We start from the raw sequence: 23361 nt of genomic DNA on the forward strand, positions 1-23361 counted from the left end.
ATCATCATTTTCATATCCTGAAGTCAGCATGGAATTACAGAAGGGAGTAAAAGCTATGCCAAATTTCTGCCTCTAATTGGGAACAGATTCCAGATGTTCCATCATACATACTTGGTATTCTTTTGCATGTGACTTTGTTATTGCACAAAAAGAATGAATACAAATGCATTTATGCTTTCAAGTGTAAACAGGACCACTTTCTGCAACAGTATGAGTTGCAGCAATGGTTAGTTATTTCAGTAAATTAGTGAGCCCAGTGTTTTTCAGATGCAATCTTCTTAGCATTCCTTTTATGTGCTGTTATCAACCATTTCATGGCTGCAGAAATCAGAGTCAAGTTTATGAAAGAGGCATAGAAGTAATGATGATTAATGTTATAAGAATGTTTAAACTGGTCTGTAAAATTACAAGTAAATTTTCCAATAGGTTTAGGGAAAGTGTAGTACATTATATGAAAGTAATTAATTCAAGCTTCTCAGTACATATCATTTTCTCAAGAAGTATATTACCAGCAATAAAAATGTGAGATATATACTGAGACAAGCTCCAATAGATTCTAATCTTTATGAAATTTTTCTACTACAGAGAAACTTCAATGTTATTATATAAGTATATATCACAACCCATTTTAGATTTTGACAGTACAACTGTACTCTGATTTCATGTTTCAGGTGTTATGCAGCGTGTTATTCTTTCATTTTCTGTGAGGCTAAATTTTAATATTATCTGTGATCGATCAGTGGGAAGTGACACAATTCCAACAATTCATGGTCTGAGATCACTGAGCATGATCTGGGTTATTTTAGGACACACCTGTATTGTTGCTTTCAAATACTCAGGTAAGCAGTTTACATCTTTCATTTGACAAATAAAATATTTCATGATAGAGTAGTACTCAAATAAGATTATCTGTCATTTCTGGACCAAAGGAAAAGAATGCAATCCTGTAAAACAAATCAGTTCTTTTCTGATAAAAGGTGCACATGTTACCTTTACTGCTGAAAAATGAAAATTTGCTTATCATCCTAGACCACCTCATTTTTCTTGTCAAATTATAATATCATCATTGTCTACCATTATAACTAATTGCAAATGAATTCCTAAATAAAACAAACTAATAAAAAAGAAACAAAGGCAGTATAAAATCAAAATATATTTGCTCATAGAAGTATAGGAAATTTGTGAATGCCAAGTCATGTATTAATATTCCTTCATTAAAAATAATCATGAATACCATCAGTACAACATGGTTGATACTCTTTCTTATTAATTATAATGTAGCCAAACTGAAAACTGAAAGGCAATGCCAAAGTACAGATACCATCTTTCAGCATTAAAAGCATTTGTTTTGTGATAAACTGATTTGTAAGGAGAATCTGTAGTGTTAGTAGCAGTTTCTTCATAAAAATTTAAGCAAAAACTCCATATGATATGTTTTTCTATTTAAGTGTGCCTTGTCAAGATAGCTAAGGTTGAAACAACTTTTATGTCCTGTGAATACTAGTCAAGCAACTGGTATGAATATTTGGATGCCAACTAATTATTAACATTCACCCAAACTAATTTTTGTTCTTTGGTTGCTCACAAGTGAGAATCAACCAATTTTATGGAGGGCACAACATTACAAACTGGCTCCATTCTGACTGGTTGCTATTATATTCAATTTTACCATTATAACAATACTGCAAACAACTTACCTGACTTTAAGGTGGTTATCTGTGCCAGTCCAGTCTCATTTCACAATACTGGCTGCTCATAACAACAGAAGGTAAACCTGAAAGATGATGATTTGCAGCTCTCTGATAACTGCAATTCTTCCTTAGGATAAAGACCTCACACGACCACTAAAAATATATATATCACAGCAATGTACAACAGCAAAACTGGATGGGAAAACAAGAAATGTCAAGATTTCATGTGTTCTTGAGTATTTGGTCATTAAATAAGAGCAATCCAGTAGCTCCAGAACGGTAGTCACTCTTTGACTTTTTTTAGCACTCATCTTCTGTGTGTTACAGTAGTGATTTCAGTTATGTAAAGCTCTCTTTTCAGTAAAATTATGAAGGATGAGAAAATGTAATTGCTTAAAACTTGCTGAGCTTTTTTTTTCTGAGAATATCATTGTTTATCTAACACTAAAGGAGACCAAGTTAGAGACCACAATTTCAATGCCACTTGCAGCTTAATGATTCAGTTTCATGTTTTTGAAATGTACAAAACTATAATACACAGTCATGGTGAAGAAATGATTTCAGTGACATGTAACTGATATGTGATGATGCTTATCTTCATTGTTTCAGAAAGACAGCCATGTACCATTCAAAACAGGCGTTTAAAAACAAAAATGGATATTTACTACACTTTGTATACCCTGTAACTCTGTAACTCAAGCTACTTCCACAAAGTGTGTTTTGTATGCTGTTTAATGGTTATGTACATCCCATTATTAAATACTTGTGTATCACTGTGTATTAATCCATCTTTCTTGGTGCAAAAAGAAAGCTTGCTTGCCATAATAAAATGTTTACTAAGATTGCTACTTCTTCAGTTACAAAGCACAAAACTGATGAAAATTATAACAGAAAGAAATATGTTATTCTGTGCAGAATTCATAAAAATGTCACAGTTAATCAAATGCATTACAGAAAATGCTGAATGTGTGGCAGCACAGTGGGAGAAGTTGAAACACAGGCACTTTCTAACCTGTCTACAATCCAAACATGATTCCTATTTTCATTGCTCTTGATGGGGTACACATCGGTATCCATTCAGTTCTCAAAATGACAAATGACATTTTTGATAATGTTTAATTCTTATAAAAACATTATCTGATGTGACTATAGCTGGTTATAGATACTTGAATGGTATAGTTTTGCATTTAAAGGTGCACATTTTTCATAGCCTTTTGATTCAGTCTGAATAAAAATATTGTTATCTCTGCTGAAGAGCTTAATGTTCTATCAGTTGATAATTTTCATGAGTATAGATCCTTGAAAACCACACAGTATTTAACATACTCTTTCTTTTAAACTCTTGAGCTAGTGATGAATGCTTGCATATGATGCGTGTGCAGCATTTGGTTATTTGATCACATCAGTCCATCCCATTTTCATTCTGGTGGGATGCAACCAGATAGATAGCATAATTTTCACACACTCTCTTTATGTTGTCAGTTTCTTAGTCAGTGCTGTTCTTAATAACTCTCCTCACATTTCAAATACCTATCATCATTCTGTACCAGATCAAATACGTCCAGCATGTTGGCTTTACTTTTGCATATCACTAAATCCTTCTCCATCTCATTCTCAATTTCACTCAAAAGACTGTGGAACAAGTTACCCTATAATCTGCACCTTATCCAAATCCACTTTGCATCTTTTATCCTTGGTGTAGCTTCCCTCATGGCATATTCCAACAGTTTTCTTTCTGTCTGACAGGAAAGCAGTCTCTCTGTCACATTGTAAACTACACATATTTATCTAATTCCTTTCTATTTCTATTTCTTCTTTTGATCCGATCTGCTAATCTTGTCCTATTATTTCTCACTCTTCATGTAACCATTCAACTTTTTCTCCTTTTACCTCTGAGCTTTTGTCATACATTTCTGTTAGATGTCACTACTCATATTTCACAGGAACTTAATTAAGAAATTGCTTAATGCCAATAAGACAAATTTTGTATATTCCACCTGTTCATTACAATATATATTGTCATTATTATCATTATTATTATTATATGTTGCTGACACACCATATAAATTGTAACGTTTACTCACTGAGGAAGTCTGATTAGATGTTATAGAGATCCTGAAGGCCCTAATTTTGCCAGGTGAAATAAATACATAAATAAATAAATGTATTTGCTTCTTTTATTAGATAACATGGCATATCGTGGAGTTGTGGAGAGAGAGGTATTCTTCCAAGGCATTAACAATGCAGCTTTCTCTGTTGATACATTTTTCTTCATAAGGTAAGGTTTCTTTCATTTAATCACAGCAATTAATATAAGAGAGCATTCTTCTACCATACATATTAACAGAAAAATTTCACTGATAGATCATAATGGTTTGCTTGCCTAATATCCTGGAAGACCTCATCCGGTCTTCCAAAGCAATGCAATTCAACATGTCATCAATTCAATTACTAGAGATGTGGCCTCTGGGAAAGTTCTGAGATAAACTTCTTCAGCAGCTGCTATTGGAAGATGAAAGATCTCAGACATGAAGAGATATTTTTACTTCATTATACAATGTAAAACCACCCGCGCAGGAGTGGGGGACTGGCAGCAGCATGTTATGTGACGCCCGTTGTGGACAGGCTCAAAGGCAGTGTTATGATATCAGAGGGTGCCCAGCCATCCATATGAAGACAAAGTTGATCATGGTGCCTTGAGCAGAGGCTGTCCTCTGTTTGGAAGTAGCAGGGATGCCACCCCTGGCATCTGGTGATGACAGCTGGAATACATTTAGTGTGATGTCCAAAACTGCAGGCCCAGGCAGCCACATCCAGTCAGAAGAGATGCAGTGGCTGCACAGTTTGATGTCAAGGTGAAATACAAAGGAGGTGGAGCAGTGATCTCAGCTGGCAGCTGTGGAGTAGCTCCGCCGGGCTCTTCTCGCCAAACAGCATGAAATGGTATGAGAAAAGAAACTGATTTAAGGCAACATCATATGGAGAGTTGGCGACACATTTTTATGTATGAGTTTTGAATGTTTGCACTATGTGTTCCACCTCACTGTTAGATTGTGGGGGAACAGTGGGATGAGGATGTGCCAGATACCAAGGGAATTGCAAAATGTCGCAAACCCTTGCAATCAAAAGTGTGGACCATTATCAGTTGCTAACATCAAGGTCAAGCCTTTGAGTGAAAAAAAAATTGGACAAGGCTCTATGGTGACAGTTGTGGGTGTGGGAACACAATGAATGACGTATGGAAAATGAGAATAGGCATCAATGACCTACAGCCAATAAGTACTGAGACAGGGGCCAGCAAAATCGACATGTATACGGTTCCATGAAAGTGACAGCATTGGCCAAGGAGACAATGATGCTCAGGGAGCTGCTTGGCACACCACATACTGTGGACAGGAGGCAACCAGGCAGGTAATGTCATTGTCCAAGTTGGGCAAAATATGTGTTGATGGGCCAATGCTTCTGTGCATGAGACACCCTGCGTGTAATAAACAGAGAACCTCCAAATGAAGCACTGAGGGGATCACTACCTGAGGGGCTGCATGATCTTTGTCTAAAAGCAGGTCACCATCCACAACAGAGAGCCCATGTCAAAAATGTAATAATTATGGAGGGGTCAGACACATGAGAAGGTGGTGAATCTGGCCAACCATGTTGTATGAATGTTATGGCCTTCTGCAAAAGGCTATCCAAAGCTACAGCCTTCACAATCCATGTGCTAGTTACAGGAAAACCATCAACCATCTTCTGAGTGGTGATACAATGTGGAAACAAAGCCTTTTCTACTGATCTAATCCTGGGTCCATATCAGCCAGTGGGTGGGACAAAGCATTGGCGTTTGTGAGTTGATTTGTAGTGCAGGAATGAAACTTATAGGTATAATTCAAAAGGAAAAGAGCTCAGTATTGAATGTAATGTGCTGCTTTATCTGGTAATGATGCAGAAGGATTGAATAAGGATCAGTGACTAGGTGGAATTTGGTACCATAGAGAAAAACATGGACTTTTTTTCACAGCATATACAATGGTCAAAGCTTCCTTCTCTATGTGAGAGTACAGAGTTTGAGCAGGAGTCAGTGTTTTTGAGGCATAAGCAATAGGCCGCTCGAAACCATCGAGATATCTGTGAGCTAGTAACACCCCCAATCCATGCTGTGAAGCGTTTGTCACAAGGACCGAGAGGAGGCCTGCTTGGTACATCACTAAGAAGGGCACAGGATACAATATGGTATTAATGGTGGAAAACATGGTTTCACAAGTCAGCAACCAGTGAAACTGGGCCCATTTGCACAGCTATGCATATAACAGCTGCCCGATTGTCACTGTCCCAGGCAAAAATTTATGGTAGTAGGCGACTTTGCCTAGAAAAACCTGAAATTCTTTGACTGACATAGCGTGTGGCGTGACGCAATAGCAGAAACATGTTGATACAAGGGTTTGAGACCCTCATGAAAAGCTTCAAATCAAATACAAATGATAGAAGGTCTGAAAAAAATTGATATTTTTCTAAATTACTTTTCAACCCAGCTGCTTGGAGGACAGAAAAAAGAATACAGAGATTTTGCAAATGTTCTGCAGTGGAGGCACCAGAAGCTAAAATGTCATCCAAATAGTTTGCACAACCTGGCACGGACACTATTTCTGGCAACTCCAAAAGGTAGTTGCAAGTATTGGTACAGTCCAAAAGTGGTTTTGACAACAGACATATGTTGAGACTCTTTATCTACAGGGCGTTGTAAACAGGCATCTGACAAGTCAATTTTTGAGAAATATTGACCACCTGACAACTTTGCAAAGATTTTGTCCAGTAGTGGTATCAGGTGTGTATCCACTATAGACTGCATTCACAGGAATTTTAAAATTGCCACATAGGCATAACTGGCCCAACAGTTTGTTTACTATTACTAAGGGGGTAGACCACTCACTTGGTACAATAGGCTGAGGAACACCAGATTCCGTGAGGTGATCTAAATCGTCTTTGACTTGTTGACTGAATGCCACTTTAATGGGAAAGACCCAGACAAAATGAGGCTGAGAAGAAGGTTTCGTGGTAATATGCACTTGAAAATTATTGGCACACCTCAATCGAGGAGAGATCAAAGAGGAAAACTCAGAACATATTGCATCTAACTGTATATACAGTACTTGTTCAGACACTAAATTCAATTCATCTGAAATGGTACATCCAAACAACTTAAAAGCTTATAATCCAGAAAGATTCTCTGTACATGTGTTATTTACAACAAGAAGTGAGAGTTACCAGACTCCTGACTTGTAGGTCACTGTGGCAGAGAATGGGCTGAGAATAGGAATACTCTGCTGATTGTAATTTACTAACTTTGTGATACAGGGAGAAGTGGAGGGGAGCCCAAGTGCATATAAGTTTGTGAGTTTAACAAGATTACCGCAACTGCTGTATCCATTTGCATGTGCAGAACTTTACAAAAAACCATAACATTAATGAAAAATTTGTTTGATGCAACAGAAACAGCCAATACAATGTTTATGTCCATATCCACATCAGGATCATTGTGCTGAATTTTTACAATTATGACAGGTAGCCCAGTATTTTGGGGAGTATGGGTGCTCATGGTTAGTGAAACAATATGGGCAGGACAGTAACATGGAATGCATACATTGCTGTTTACTGGCCTGTTTACTTTGCGGGTGTGGCTGCTGCTGGGAGTGGGGTTGGGTTGTTTGGGGGAAGAGACCAAACAGCGAGGTCATCGGTCTCATCGGATTATGGAAGGATGGGGAAGGAAGTCAGCCATGCCATTTCAAAGGAAGCATCCCGGCATTTGCCTGGAGAGATTTAGGGAAATCACGGAAAACCTAAATCAGGATGGCCGGGCGCGGGATTGAACCGTCATCCTCCCGAATGTGAGTTCAGTGTGCTAATGCTGGCAGTGGGGCTGACCGCCTTGACATGGTGATAATGTGCAGACAACCACAACCATGTCTTCCCCCTGTGAACTATCTCAAGCCTGGAGTGGAGGAGAGGGTTTGATTGCTGATACCTCACACCATGACTCAATTTGGTTACCTGCAGTTCGTGACATCTCAAACTACTGTGCAATAGCTAAAACCTTGGAGAGGGATGGATTTTCACACTGGAGGGCACACTCTCACACCTCACGATCTGGAGTTAAGCGAATGATAGCATCTCTCACCATCTTATCAGCATATGGCTCTTTATGTACATTGGACACAAAATTACAATGGTGACTTAACTCATAGAGTTCAGCCATCCATGCTCGATAAGATTGATGTTGTTGCTTCTTACAGTGGTAAAACTCAACCTAAGATGCATTAACATGGATGCTCTTACTGTAGTATTTTGAAAGAAGTTCACACATTTGGTCAAACAGTAAAGAAGACAGATCCTGCAAAGGGGCAAGTTGACGCAGAGCTTCATACATTCTTGGCAGTATCCATGAAAACAATAAGGCATAAACGTAAAATAGTATCAGTAATTCCAAAAGCTTGAAAGTGTTGTTGCAGAAGTTTCTCGTATATGTCTCATTCCTCAGTGGACTCATTGTCTGTAGAAAAGGGTGCTGGATAAACCATGGAAGCCAAAGAGGGCAAAATAGCAGGTGACACAGACTGAGGAGCATGGCGACTAGACGAAACAGTAGCCAAAGATTGAAGTACCTGAGTTTGATTGTCCAGCACCTGTAAGTGGTGAGGGCAATGCTGTGGTGAACGAGTCTTGCTGTTCAACCAACTGACATAAAATGTCCTCAGTAACACCATCAGCCATCGTGAGAATAAATGGAGGACCAGCCAGAGTATAAATTTGCTCAGAGAACAGGACCACCCTCATCTGCATTCATATTGTGATTAGGTATAAGTACAACATGATCAGTTGACTGAACACAACTTTACTTCACAGAAGCATTAAGCACTTGAACTCAGTAATTAAGTAACATTCAGCAGGAACCAATGTACACAAAGAGCTGTAGCAATACACATAGAGAACTGAGGGTGAGTGTAGCTTGGCTAGCCTTAAATAGACTGGGGCCTATGGTGGGCTGTTACGGTGATCTGTCACACAAAATTCAGAAATCTTTCTTTGGAATAGAAGGAAGGAGTTGTCAAGAAGATATGATTTTAGTGTGTGTCTAAAGTTATCTTAACTATCTATTACACTTTCCACATCATTTGGTGGTTAAAGATTTGTAAGGCTGAATATAACACTCCTTTTGATACCACAGTAAAAGTTAAGTCATGGATAGTGTAAATTTTTCACTGTGGTCTTACATTGTGAATATTATGTTGTTTTCTGTGATACATTCTTGTCAACAAACTTCAAAAAGAAACAGATGTACTGAGAAGCTGTAGTCAGTTTACCCATGGGTCTAAAGAGTTTCTAGAGTAGACATTCATTCACTCATTCAGTAGTACATCATGTTCCATAAATTCCTTTATGAAGATCCTTTGAGGCTCAGACAAATTATACATCAATTGGTAGAAGCTGTTACTGCAGGCCTACTTCCCTAAAGGATACTATAATGACTTACAACTAATGCTAATCTACTCACATCAATAATTCTGAGTATTAGTCCTAGATTATTTTATACATACACAGTAGGCAGCTATCCTAAGAGCTGTTGGGCATTTTTCCTCAGTGCTTGTACAGCTACATACAATTTTGTTTCTGTAATATGTAGAGGGAATCAGCTGAAAAAAATACTGCTCATCACATGTTTTATGCAGTCCCCTACCTTAACAGAAAACTTTAACTTATTTCTTGGAAAAACAAAATAATTTTTAAAGTGGAGTAGTTTCAGACTTGTGTAGTGAGATACTTGATTGACAATATGTGTTGGTAGGGACAGCAAAACATGACAAAAAACAGTGTACCAGTGGCAAATGAGTACTACTGCTGCATGGCAGCAGCAGACTAAGATCGCAATGTGGACCAAGAGGAAAAGGGCAGGATTGTACAAGGACGACATGGCCAACAAATATTTTGCAGATTTTTCAATATACATTGTTGCTAATGGCTGCATTCAAGATTGATCAACATGACACCTTGTAGCCACAGTACCGATACAACCTATTACAGTCTAATGTACAAGAGATGACCTGGTGTTTCAGCTACCACATTTTACTATTATTTGGGCTTAAAAGAATATATTAAGTAGTGTAAGAAATACTCTTGGCTTAATTACAATAGGGGAGAGTGTTCTACCTGGAAGATAGTGAATGTAGGAATAGATTATGCTTGCTGGTCAGTGTTTCAATCTTGAGATTGATTTTAGAATCACATGAAGCAACACACACTAGAAACTGCCATATGTAATTTCCAGTGTTTTCTCTTGTTTTTGATGTTGTGAGACATGAGGTTGTGTTCCTGCATCATTTGTAAATATTGCAAGTTCCATATATATTAAGTGCTGTGCATCATATTAAAACTGTTTGGAGGATATTGATAATTCTTCAGTTACAGAGTTTTATGGTGAGTAAAATTCTGTATATTTCTAAAAGTGGTTACTAACATGTGGACAGTTACACCATACTTCACTGATCATACACCACCTTTTACCTTGAAACAGAAATAAGTCTTACACTGTAGAATACATGATATTTGCAAATGAACTATTTTTTTAAAATGTTTTAACAGTTTTCCCTATCTTGAAAATGGGAATTGGTCTCAGTTGCCAGTAGCTTCCATTTCAGAATGGTTTTAACTTGTTTAACTTGTTTTTTATTAATCTGATTTCACTTACTGATTATCAGTCTCTAATAGAGTATTACTATGTAATACATAGACTGTTAAATACAATATTGCCAAGATTTTCTGAATTGTAACACTTTTTAAATTTGAAATTGATATTAGTTCCTAGGTACATCACCATGTTGTACCTTGGAATCCTTTTTCACTTTTGGAAAAAATTTTACCTCTACAGAGTAATTTTTGTAAGTTCATCAAAAGTCTGTAGCACTCATAAAGTGAATGCTACCATTTTGAAATGGAATTAAAAAATATTTAAACTTCTGTTACAGGTCTGAAAAAGTGTTCCAAGGTACAACACTCTCCCCTGCTTACTGAGTGGCCAGCAATACTTTTACAATGCAATTTATGACAAACTAAACAGTTAAAAAATTACATAGATGTTATCAAAACAACTTTTTGTAAATAATTTATATGCTAGAATCAACCATGAACTTCATACAATTTTTTTCTGGTGGAAGACTGTTTCTCATTTTATTATTGAATGTTTTTTCTGTGGGTACACCACCCATTAACAATATACATAATATCATAAATAATCTTAAATTCTGGTCTAATTAAAGTACACAACAAACACTAAGTCACAAAAATGGAATAACTGGAAGCAGTCATTAATTTCAGCATCATCTTTTTTTCTATCTGCTTGAATTAGTTCCTTACTTTAAGTATTCAAAGAATGACAGCTTTCCATTCTAGATTGTATGCTAGCTGCTGTATGCTGTAGGTTAGTTTTCAGTGGTGGACGAATAAAGTAAGTGAATTTGAAATTCTTACCTGCGAAAACGACATACTGTCAGCCATGCACTTGTTGTACATCAATAAGCACAGGCTAAAGGAATCTGATGTTTATTTATTTATTTATTTTGATCCAACATCAACTGATTACAAAAAAAGGTTTTTTTTTGTTCCAGTCTCCTGGATAAGTCAGACCCTTACTTACTAGGGTTACGTATTATTGGCTGGCACTTTTATCTACACAACTTTTTCTAAATTTAATTGAGAGAACAGAGTTACATATATGGACTATACATTAAAAAAATTGTTATTGCCATACTTAGATTAAGGAATCTACAGTTTGTAACACAGTATTCATATCTGACATTCGAATATTTACAGTTTGTGACACAGTCTAAGATCTGAGATTACATATATTTTTAGATAGATGGTCTTCCATCATACGAGTGTACTAAATCTAGAAACTCATCTATTGAATATACAGGATTGTTTAGGAGCCATAATTTTAATTTCATTTTTAGTTTTGTAATGGGCAATTTGGAGATATTAGGATGGAAGCAATTCAGTAGTTTTATGCCTGCATAGTGAGGGCTTTTCTTATAAAGTGTTGTTCTATGAGAGATGATGTGGGGTCTCTCTCTACCTCTAGTGTTGTGATCGTGTATTTCTTTATTTAGTGTTTTGTTACTGTTTACTGCCATAATGATTATCTTCAGCACATACAGGTTATGAACAGTTAGTATTTTAAATTCTTTAAACAAATTTCTGCAGGACTCCCTGGCACATTTCTTTCCCACAATTCTAAGTGCCTTCTTTTCTAAGGTAAGTACACTTTTCATATCACCTTTACTGCTGGATCCCCATACCTCTACCCCATAACTTAGATGGGATTCAAATAGTGCAAAATATATTTGCCTCAGAGTGGTGATGTTACAAAAAGGTGTCAGTTTTCTTAGGACATATATGGTAGTACATAGCTTTTTGCAAATATCATTCACATGATCAGACCAGTTTAACTCTGCATCTAGTGTCAGGCCAAGAAATTTGGCCGAGTATTGTTTTTTAATGTATTCGTCACCCATTAAGATTTTGTTTTCATGAGTTTTTTGCCTCCCAATATCAAATTCAATATAGACAGATTTATTTGTGTTTAGTTTGTTTTCATTAAAATACTGCAGAATTAAGCCTGCTGCAGTACTGGATTCCACTTCGAGCTGTGAATAGCTTGGATTGCTGCATATTAACGTGGTATCATCTGCATACAAGATAGCTGTTGCATGGTTTGTTATGGACTGAATATCATTTACATAGATAATAAAAAGAAGTGGTCCTAATATTGACCCCTGTGGAATACCAAAATTTAAGTCAGTGGTGTTTGATTTGTATGCTCCCTCTGTAGTGCTAATAGACACAAACTGCTTCCTATTTGTCAAGTAGGACCTCACCAGATTATGGGCTGTGCCTCGAATGCCATAGTTCCACAGTTTGTCCAGCAATATGGTCATATCAACACAGTCAAATGCTTTTTGTAAGTCTAGAAAGATGCCACATACATATATTCCTAATTTTACATTAGTTCATCTGTATTCCAGGCAACATTTTAAAACTAGAGGAACTTGCATATACCTAGGAAATGATGTTAAGAGGTAATCCCCTTCTTACCTGTGAAAGATATGCTACAGACAAAGATATATAGTTAGTGGGGACAATGCATACAGACCTGATACATATATAATATCAGCATACAGAGTGATTCCTATAAATGTTTAAAAACTTCCAAAGTGCCCTAGATGATGCTGAGATAAGTAATCTAATATGACACACACGGGGCTGCAAGTGTCAGGAAATACTCCCAAAGTGGATGACTAATGGTCAACATGTGACATCACCAGAAGATGTATCTCACCACATGTGCTTGTTGATCCTGCTCTCACCAGTAGGAGGCAATTCTACACACTGCTTACTTGAATTCAAGCAAATATTCCAACTTTTGAACAACTTATTTACTGGTAAAACTGCAATTCAGAAGCTTATACTCATTTACCTAAGGAATACAGGAGATTTTTGTTGTATTGTACTTTGCAAGAAACCAATGCAGACTGTCTGACCGATAAATAAAATAATAAATTGTTATCTCAATGTAAACTTATCATTGTCTAACACAATGAAGAAAATATTGCCTGCTTCACACAGGACTCGAATTCTGAGCTCCATGTGCTAAAGTTTCACAAGCAGGCCCAGAGCAACACCAAAGTGAATATTTGCTTGGCATTGGTGGAATGATTAGGTGTGACAAACCAATAGGCTCAACCACTACACTTGCGGTGAAGCATGTCATCTGATGACATCACATGTTCAACATTTGTCATCCACTTTTGGAGTATTTTCCAACATTTGCAGCCCCATGTGTCTTATTTTAAATAACTTGTCTCAACATCATCTATGTAGCTTTGGAGGTTTTTAAACATTAATAAGACTCACCCTGTATAGACTACCTAGTGGCAACTTCACTAGCTGCCATGACTCCTTGTCTTCCTTGTTAAGAAATTATGCCAGAATAGCTGTAGAAGTGTAATTATATGTAGTGATTTTATAGTTGATTTTTCTTGTAGAATCTGACAAAGTTGCAGTTGATCAATTTAATGATCTCATATAACATACATACAAAAATTATGACACCGACTAGAATAATTAGCTGTCTTGATCAGGCATCAACTGATCTTAGCTGTACTGTAGAAACAATGTTTGTGAACTTCTCAGACCACAGTACACTCCCTACCCATGCTAGTTTACATCAACTACTGCTAAGAGAAAAATTAATTACAAGATGCAGGAACTGTAGCAACACCAATATAAATAATTTTACTTTTCACTTACAAAATGAGTGGCAACATATATTTGCTTTACCCTCATGGTAAAAACTTTTAAAATAGATTTCAAAATTTTGGATTTCATTTTTCTATAGACTATTAGGCTATTCTGAATCATGAGTCATCAACAAATGTGTGGATACAAATTGTTTACTACTGATAGTTTTAAAATTGCCAAAATTGTTTAAGGTTTTGAGAGGTATTGTGATAAAATTTTACAGCAGAGACACTGAAGGGCTTATGCATTGCACTGCAGGCAACCATATGAGTTTTTATAACTTTCTGACTATATGTGACTTATGATATGCTTTTTAGTAACATTGCATCAGGTACTGTTTCTTAAGAAAATTCCTGATATAATCATTGATTCCAGGCTCCTGGTAAACAACCTCAGAGGAAAAAGAACTACTGATTCCTTGTAATACAACAAGGACATGTGAAAATACACTCCTGGAAATGGAAAAAAGAACACATTGACACCAGTGTGTCAGACCCACCATACTTGCTCCGGACACTGCGAGAGGGCTGTACAAGCAATGATCACACGCACGGCACAGCGGACACACCAGGAACCGCGGTGTTGGCCGTCGAATGGCGCTAGCTGCGCAGCATTTGTGCAACGCCGCCGTCAGTGCCAGCCAGTTTGCCGTGGCATACAGAGCTCCATCGCAGTCTTTAACACTGGTAGCATGCCGCGACAGCGTGGACGTGAACCGTATGTGCAGTTGACGGACTTTGAGCGAGGGCGTATAGTGGGCATGCGGGAGGCCGGGTGGACGTACCGCCGAATTGCTCAACACGTGGGGCGTGAGGTCTCCACAGTACATCGATGTTGTCGCCAGTGGTCGGCGGAAGGTGCACGTGCCCGTCGACCTGGGACCGGACCGCAGCGACGCACAGATGCACGCCAAGACCGTAGGATCCTACGCAGTGCCGTAGGGGACCGCACCGCCACTTCCCAGCAAATTAGGGACACTGTTGCTCCTGGGGTATCGGCGACGACCATTCGCAACCGTCTCCATGAAGGTGGGCTACGTTCCCGCACACCGTTAGGCCGTCTTCCGCTCACGCCCCAACATCGTGCAGCCCGCCTCCAGTGGTGTCACGACAGGCGTGAATGGAGGGACGAATGGAGACGTGTCATCTTCAGCGATGAGAGTCGCTTCTGCCTTGGTGCCAATGATGGTCGTATGCGTGTTTGGCGCCGTGCAGGTGAGCGCCACAATCAGGACTGCATACGACCGAGGCACACAGGGCCAACACCCGGCATCATGGTGTGGGGAGCGATCTCCTACACTGGCCGTACACCACAGGTGATCGTCGAGGGGACACTGAATAGTGCACGGTACATCCAAACCGTCATCGAACCCATCGTTCTACCATTCCTAGACCGGCAAGGGAACTTGCTGTTCCAACAGGACAATGCACGTCCGCATGTATCCCGTGCCACCCAACGTGCTCTAGAAGGTTTAAGTCAACTACCCTGGCCAGCAAGATCTCCGGATCTGTCCCCCATTGAGCATGTTTGGGACTGGATGAAGCGTCGTCTCACGCGGTCTGCACGTCCAGCACGAACGCTGGTCCAACTGAGGCGCCAGGTGGAAATGGCATGGCAAGCCGTTCCACAGGACTACATCCAGCATCTCTACGATCGTCTCCATGGGAGAATAGCAGCCTGCATTGCTGCGAAAGGTGGATATACACTGTACTAGTGCCGACATTGTGCATGCTCTGTTGCCTGTGTCTATGTGCCTGTGGTTCTGTCAGTGTGATCATGTGATGTATCTGACCCCAGGAATGTGTCAATAAAGTTTCCCCTTCCTGGGACAATGAATTCACGGTGTTCTTATTTCAATTTCCAGGAGTGTAGTTACTATGAACTACAAATCACAAACTAAAGAAAAAGACTGACTGATTGAAAAGATATATAGTTATAACATGAGCTGATATATTTTTTAAGACCAATATAGAATAGATACTTCATTACATTTAACACAATGGAGTTAAAACTACATCAAAAATGCTTTGATGTAATAAAGTTACATACCAATCTCACAAGTATAAGGTGACAAAATAATTGAAGCACTGTGAAAAAACTATCAGTATTCTTCAGTCCCTGTGTATGTATCATACATAAATCACACAGGCTTAACTCATGCAGAGGTATGCAGGCAGTCGTTCTTATCACTATCTTCTGCTAAGCACTTACAGAAGTTGTAGAGAATAGATGGAGACACATGAAACTGTGTTGAAAAGTAAGGCCTCTGCATTTTTTATGTGAAAACTCTTAAAGCTTTTTAAACAAAACAAATGGTACTAACATTATACATCTTTATTGTTTAAGTCTTTATGTTCGCAGCCCTCTGCCACTAGAGGGCTCTGAGTTGTAGTGTGTGACATGGTGGTGCATGAGAAGCAGTGCGCTGTAATAAAATTTCAAATTCGAAGACTTCATCCACATATGGAGCACCCTCTCCTTCAGCATGACAATGCCAGACTGCACGCGAACATTGGAACATCTGCAACAATCTGACATCTTGGGTTCAAGGTCATTGATCATCCTCCATACACTCCTGACTTGGGCTCATTGGGTTTGCATCTGTTTACAAAACTTAAAGAACATCTCTCAGGACTTCATTTTGACAGTGATGAAGCAGTGCAGGCAAAGATGAGATTGTGACCCCATCAACAGACACAAACATTTTACGGTGATGCTATCAACAAACTTGTCTCTCGTTGGCAGAAATGTGGTCATCGCCAGGGTGACTATGTTGAGAAATAAATATACAGGCAGGAAAAATAAAGATGTAGAATTTTGACAATATTTGTTTATTTTAAAAGCTTTGAAGTTTTCACAATCAAAATTCAGAGGTATTATGAGGGCGATTTTTTTTCAACCTCCGGTAGGCTATAAATAAAAGACAAGTTCATAGGAAACAATTATTTTATTACCAAAAGTTTTGTACACTTATGGTTACTTTTCAACATAATCACCAAAAAGATTGTGACATTTATCAAACCTGTGGACAAGATCTGCAATACCCTCTTTAAAAAATGTTGCCACCAATGATTTCAAATGAGCATTGACATTGTTTTGAAGATCTTTGTTGGCTTGAAAGAGCTGCCCTCCTAGCCACGTCTTCAGTTCACGGAAAAGGTGAAAGTTGCTGGGTGCCACGTCAGGACTGAATGGCTGATGATCGAAAATGTCCCATTAAAATTGTTCAAGGAGCCATTGGGTTGTGCCAGCAGTGTGTGGATGAGCATTGTCATGGATCTACATAATTCCTGAAGTCAGCATTCCTCTTTGTTTGTTTTGAATTGCTCTCCGCAAATGTCATAAAGTTTCACAATAAGCAGCTGCATTGATAGTGGTTCCTGGCTGTATAACCTCTACAAGCAACACACCTTATTGGTCCCAAAACATGGTGGCCGTAACCTTTCTGTTGTTGAATGTGTGTTTGAACTTTTTTGGTTTGTTTGGTGAATTTGGATGCATCCATTGTTGTGATTGTCATTTTGTTTCTGGTGTGTCATATTGGTCCAAAGTTTCATCTCCAGTAACAATTGATTTCAAAAAGTTCTCTCCTTCATTGTGACAATGGTCAAGGAAAATTCAAAGTTGATGCCATTTGGTGACTTCTGTGGGCATCCGTCAACATTTTTGGAACCCAGCGTGCACAAAGTTTTTTGTAGCCTAAATGTTCAGTAACAATAAAGTGTACAACAGATCTTGAAACTTCCAGAACATCCATAGACAAAGCAGTTATGGTGAACCTACGATTATCTCTAACCATCTTGTCATCTCGTTCAACAAGGTCAGCTGTAACGACACACTTACATCCTTGGCCCCCTTCAAAATGCACATCATTTCGGCCATCTTTAAACTTTCAGCGCCATACACCATCAATCATGAAGTTATCAATGTACATTTGGCTCATTCTCCAATGAATTTCTGCTGCACTATTCCCTTCTGCTTGCAGAAACCGAATTACACTTCGTAATTCACAATTGGTGGGAGCAACAATGATGGCAGCCATGTTTACATGGCTGTAGTGCAACGCAGACTGATGCCTTGAGGTTGGCAATGGCGTAGTGCAAGAGTTGCGCAGTAGCCTACAGCACATGACCACTTTCTGCCACTCGCATAGCTTCTATACTAAGTGATCGGAGATTTTTTTTAAAAAAAAAAAAAAAAAAAAAAAACAGCCCTTGTACTTTCCAGCATGCCCTCATAAATATAGATGCAGATGTAGGGAAAAGAATTGACAAATTGATTTTTGTGTTCAGTATTTTAATGACTGGCCTGTCTTCTTTAGGTGTCAAGGAGTGATATTACAGTGTAAATTCGATTTTACATTCTCCAATTTTATGTATTTTATGATTATACACCATAAATTCATGGCTTCTGTGAAAAACCCCTAAGATCAATACTAAAAATTCCCCTATTTTCCATTTATTCCTAGTAAGGTTTACCTTGATTCTAAGGTCTTAATCAGTGTCTCACTTGACTTGTGACTTCATCCTATTTTCTTCCTATTGACATTTGATGTGACTGAATGAGTTATAAGTGGCACAAAAGGCAGGTGATTCACACCACAGGTGGTGGCAGAGTTAAGGGAATATTTTAGGCCGTTGTGAAGAGTGGAGATGTGAGAAAGGAAATGCTGATGTAATCCATGATTGATGTTGCCAAACAACTTGCAACATTTAGCTTCACCATACAATTATGATAAAACTACTGCTAGATTTCAGTGGTAATTGAAAAACAAGACAGTTGACGCAAAGTGTACTGGAGTGGGCCAATAAGTGATGAAGGGACCCAGCCACAACATGTTTTGTTCCACTTAATACTCAGTCTCATCTTTTTGCATGTATTTTTGATGTTCTGTATTCAACAACAATATCAATTGTCAAACTTTTATACTCAAACAACGAGTCTTGAAGAATATGCTTGGTTGTAATTGAGGAAACATCACCCATTTCCAGCTAGTGAACCAGTATTGGCTGGTGATTTATTAAGCCATGCGGTAGCCAGCACAGCCACCACACCACACTAACACATGTAAAATGAGCTTGCCTACTGGATGTGTGGAGAGGGGGAAAGGTCCTTCAGTGACGGGAGTGCTTGTAGGGTTGAAAGCATTTTTTAAAGTTCTGAAAATACACTTTTCATGCAGATGATGTGCTGTGACAGAGAGTTAACATATAAATAGAGCAAGGGTTTTGCGATAGCACATTTTAAAAACTTTTGTGTTCATATTAGACATGATGCAGTTTCCACAACTACATAAACTACTCATGTATACAGGGTGGTCCATTGATCATGACCAGGCCAAATAGCTCACGAAATAAGCATCAAACAAAAAAACTACAAAGGACAAAACTTGTCTAGCTTGAAGGGGGAAACCAGATGACGCTATGGTTGGCCTGCTAGATGGTGCTGCCACAGATCAAATGGATATCAACTGCGTTTTTTTAAATAGTAACCCCCATTTTTTATTATATATTCATGTAGTATGTAAAGAAATATGAATGTTTTAGTTGGGCCACTTTTTTCACTTTGTGATAGATGGCGCTGTAATAGTCACAAACATATGGCTCACAGTTTTAGATGAACAGTTGGTAACAGGTAGGTTTTTTATATTAAAATACAGAACATAGGTATGTTTGAACATTTTATTTCAGTTGTTCCACTGTGTTACATGTACCTTTGTGAACTTACCATTTCTGAGAATGCATGCTGTTACAGCTTGATTACCTGTAAATATCACATTAATGCAATAAATGCTGAAAATGATGTCTGTCAACCTCAATGGATTTGGCAATAGGTGTAACGGCACTCCTCTGAACGGCGAGTAGTTCGCCTTCCGTAATGTTTGCACATGCATTGACAATGTGCTGATGCATGTTGTCAGGCATTGTCGGTGGATCACGATAGCAAATATCCTTCAACTTTCCCCACGGAAATAAATCTGGGGACATCAGATCTGGTGAACATGCGGGCCATGTTATGGTGCTTTGATGACAAATCCACCTGTCATGAAATATGCTATTCAGTACTGCTTCAACCACATGTGAGCTATGTGGCAGACATTCATCATGTTGGAAGTACATCACCATTCTGTCATGCAGTGAAACATCTTGTAGAAACATCAGTAGAACATTACGTAGGAAAATCATTTAGATTGCCATTGATAAAATGGCGGCCAATTATCCTTCCTTCCATAATGCCACACCATACATTAACCCACCAAGGTCGCTGATGTTCCACCTGTCGCAGCCATCGTGGATTATCCATTGCCCAATAGTGCATATTATGCCGGTTTATGTTACCGCTGTTGGTGAATGACACTTCGTCACTAAATAGGACACATGCAAAAAATCTCTCATTGTCCCATAATTTCTCTTGTACCCAGTGGCAGAACTGTACACAACATTCAAAGTCATCGTCATGCAATTCCTGGTGCATAGAAATATGGTATGGGTGCAGTCGATGTTGATGTAGCATTCTCAACACTGACGTTTTTGAGATTCATGATTCTCACACAATTTGTCTGCTACTGATGTGTGGATTAGCTGCGAATGCTGCTAAAACACCTACTTGGGTATCATCATGGTTGACGTTTCACATGTGGCTGAACACTTCCTGTTTCCTTAAATAACGTAACTATCCGGCAAATGGTCAGGACACTTGGATGATCTCATTCAGGATACCAAGCGGCATACATAGCACATGCCCATTGGGCATTTTGATCACAATAGCCATACATCAACATGATATTGACCTTTTCCGCAATTGGTAAACGGTCCATTTTAACATGGGTAATGTATCATGAAGCAAATACTGTCCTCACTCGCAGAATGTTACTTGATACCATGTACATATACGGTTGTGACTGTTACAGCACCATCTATCACAAAGCGAAAAAAGTGGTCCAAATAAAACATTCATATTTCTTTACATACTACATGAATATGTAATAAAAAATGGGGGTTCCTATTTAAAAAAACGCAGTTGATATTCGTTTGACCTATGGCAGCACCATCTAGTGGGCCAGCCATAGCGCCATCTGGTTTCCCCCTTCAAGCTAGACAAGTTTCGTTCTGTGTAGTTTTTTCGTTTGATGCTTATTTCATGAGATATTTGGCTCGGTCACTATCAATGGACCACCCTGTATACTTTGCACCACACCACCACACACTGTATATTGAAAAGATTGGCAGCAGTGATAGAGGACATGAAGCAAAACTGCAGCACCTGAGGTTTATTTCAAATTTACATTTTACACAATGTACAGAAATTCACTGAGCTGACTTCTAATTGAGGAAGTAAACTCATTTTTTCGCTTCTCTGTTTCTCTCATCAGGCCTAAAGTAATACTTAAATGGTGGTGAGCATATGAAGTGTGGATAATGAGAAAAGCTTTAAACAATAACAGCGATGATGGCGAGGTATGTCATTAAGTAGATGTCTACATTTATAGTTATGGTTTAACCCCTTAGCTGCTGTGATGCTTTCAGTTTAATTCAACATGTTCATCAATTTTTGCTTTTTTATGGGTGAGCACAAAGGATGGTCTCTCAAAAACGCTTATTTTGAACATATAATTTGTGATCATAGCATGTCAGAAAACAGCTTGATTAGCTTGTACCCAGATACCAGTTTCAATTTTTTGATGAGTTTTTATGTGCTGTTACAAATCTGTGGTTTTTAAGAACTGATGAAATTTATTACCACAAACTATTGTATAAACATTGCATTGTACTTTTAATTTCCTTCACTTTGACAGAGTTTATACAGAGTATTGGAAGGGATTGCGATTTTTAATCATATATGCCAATTACATGTGTTTTTGCTCATATTTTTGAGGGTTTTTACATTTTCCTCGATTCTGCATTTTCCTCAATGTTGCGTTTTTTAAATCTGGACCACATGAAAATAAAAAATAGGGGTTTCACTGTATATGGCCTTGCTGTGTGAACTGCAACCAGACTGTGCTATATTGTTAGTATCACACTGCTGTTTTAACCAAGTTTGACTCCTATCACCCACTTCCCCTTTGACCTGCATTCTTTTTTTATGTTACAGCTTTTGTTATATTGCCTTTTATAATTACATCCCAGATGGTGACAGATGTTAACTGATTTACATGGCAGTTCCTAAATCTCTGCTCAACAGTTCTAATGGTCTGTCCCACATACAATAGGTCATACTGTCACCAAATGTAGCATATATCCATTTTTCAGAGGTCATATTGCTTTTAACATTGCAAAACAGATCAATAGGTGCTGCTTTTTTGGGATAGACATTTATAACAATGAAGGAGAGATATCAGGATCATCAGTGACACACCTGACATATACAGCTGAGCATATCACCTGTTACCAATAACTGCCTGGAGAACAATCATAAAATCAAGTGAGACTACGATAATGATTCCCAAAACCTCATAACCAGGGATGAAGCTTTGAAGGCATGCAAGGTTTAAAATATGATCCTCAGTTTAGTAATATTTTGTTGGCTGACTCATCTGTTTGAGCTATAAGGCTAACAGGATGTGCACTAGTGAAAAAGAGGATGATAAATAAGTAAAGCAGGCACCAGAAGTGAAACTCAACCATTAATTGAGCTCATAATATCTTACAGTCTATTTATAATCCAGACAGTGAATGCAATTAGGATCATTGCTTTACCTGAGAATGACAATTGGTCTAGCCACTGAAATATTGAGCACAAAAATGGGATTGGCTGAATACATCGTGACAATGGAACTGACAATTCTTTTACTGGCAGTAGTGGCTGGCAGGATTGGCAACATGCTGATCACATGTCCCACAATCATAGATTGCTCCTCATTCTGCCTTGTAGATAGCAGTCAGCCACTTTACCTAATCTGTGAGTGTTGTTTACAAGATTCAAACACTTAATGTTGCAATACCTTGCAAAATATTTTGCTACATAAGCCAGTAATGCAGCCACATAGTGTCAACAGACTTAGCAGTAGTTATTTTCAGAGTATGTTTGCAGCAAATTCTGCCAAAATACTACTGGTTAAAGACAGACTTTCATATACCAGAGAATGTCAGCAGTCCACAGCCACCTGTAGATATTTACCATGAAGCACCCCTGTAACAACCCATGCACAAATGTGGACACCTTATTGCTGCAATATTTCTGCACTATATAAAACAAGTTGAAAGGTCTATGTTTATGAAAGTCTGAAACACCATATAATGTAAGGAAATAAAAGTGAGTTGACCAGATAATTTGATTAGAATATATTCAGAGTGCAACAAAAATATACTGGGAAAGTTTGAGG

General features: G+C 38.3%; 1 protein-coding gene across 1 annotated transcript in view; it reads left to right on the forward strand.

The window, feature by feature from the left end:
* Positions 1–23361, forward strand: part of LOC126249374 (O-acyltransferase like protein-like) — a 272872-nt gene that overhangs the window by 202145 nt on the left and 47366 nt on the right. The window contains exons 7-8 of the mRNA XM_049951028.1: positions 672–839; positions 3876–3969. Of these exons, the coding sequence (XP_049806985.1) occupies positions 672–839; positions 3876–3969 (262 nt within the window). The remainder of the gene's footprint in view (positions 1–671; positions 840–3875; positions 3970–23361) is intronic.

Source organism: Schistocerca nitens, chromosome 3 (genome assembly GCF_023898315.1).
Source record: "Schistocerca nitens isolate TAMUIC-IGC-003100 chromosome 3, iqSchNite1.1, whole genome shotgun sequence".
In the NCBI taxonomy this organism is placed as follows: Eukaryota; Metazoa; Arthropoda; class Insecta; order Orthoptera; family Acrididae; genus Schistocerca; species Schistocerca nitens.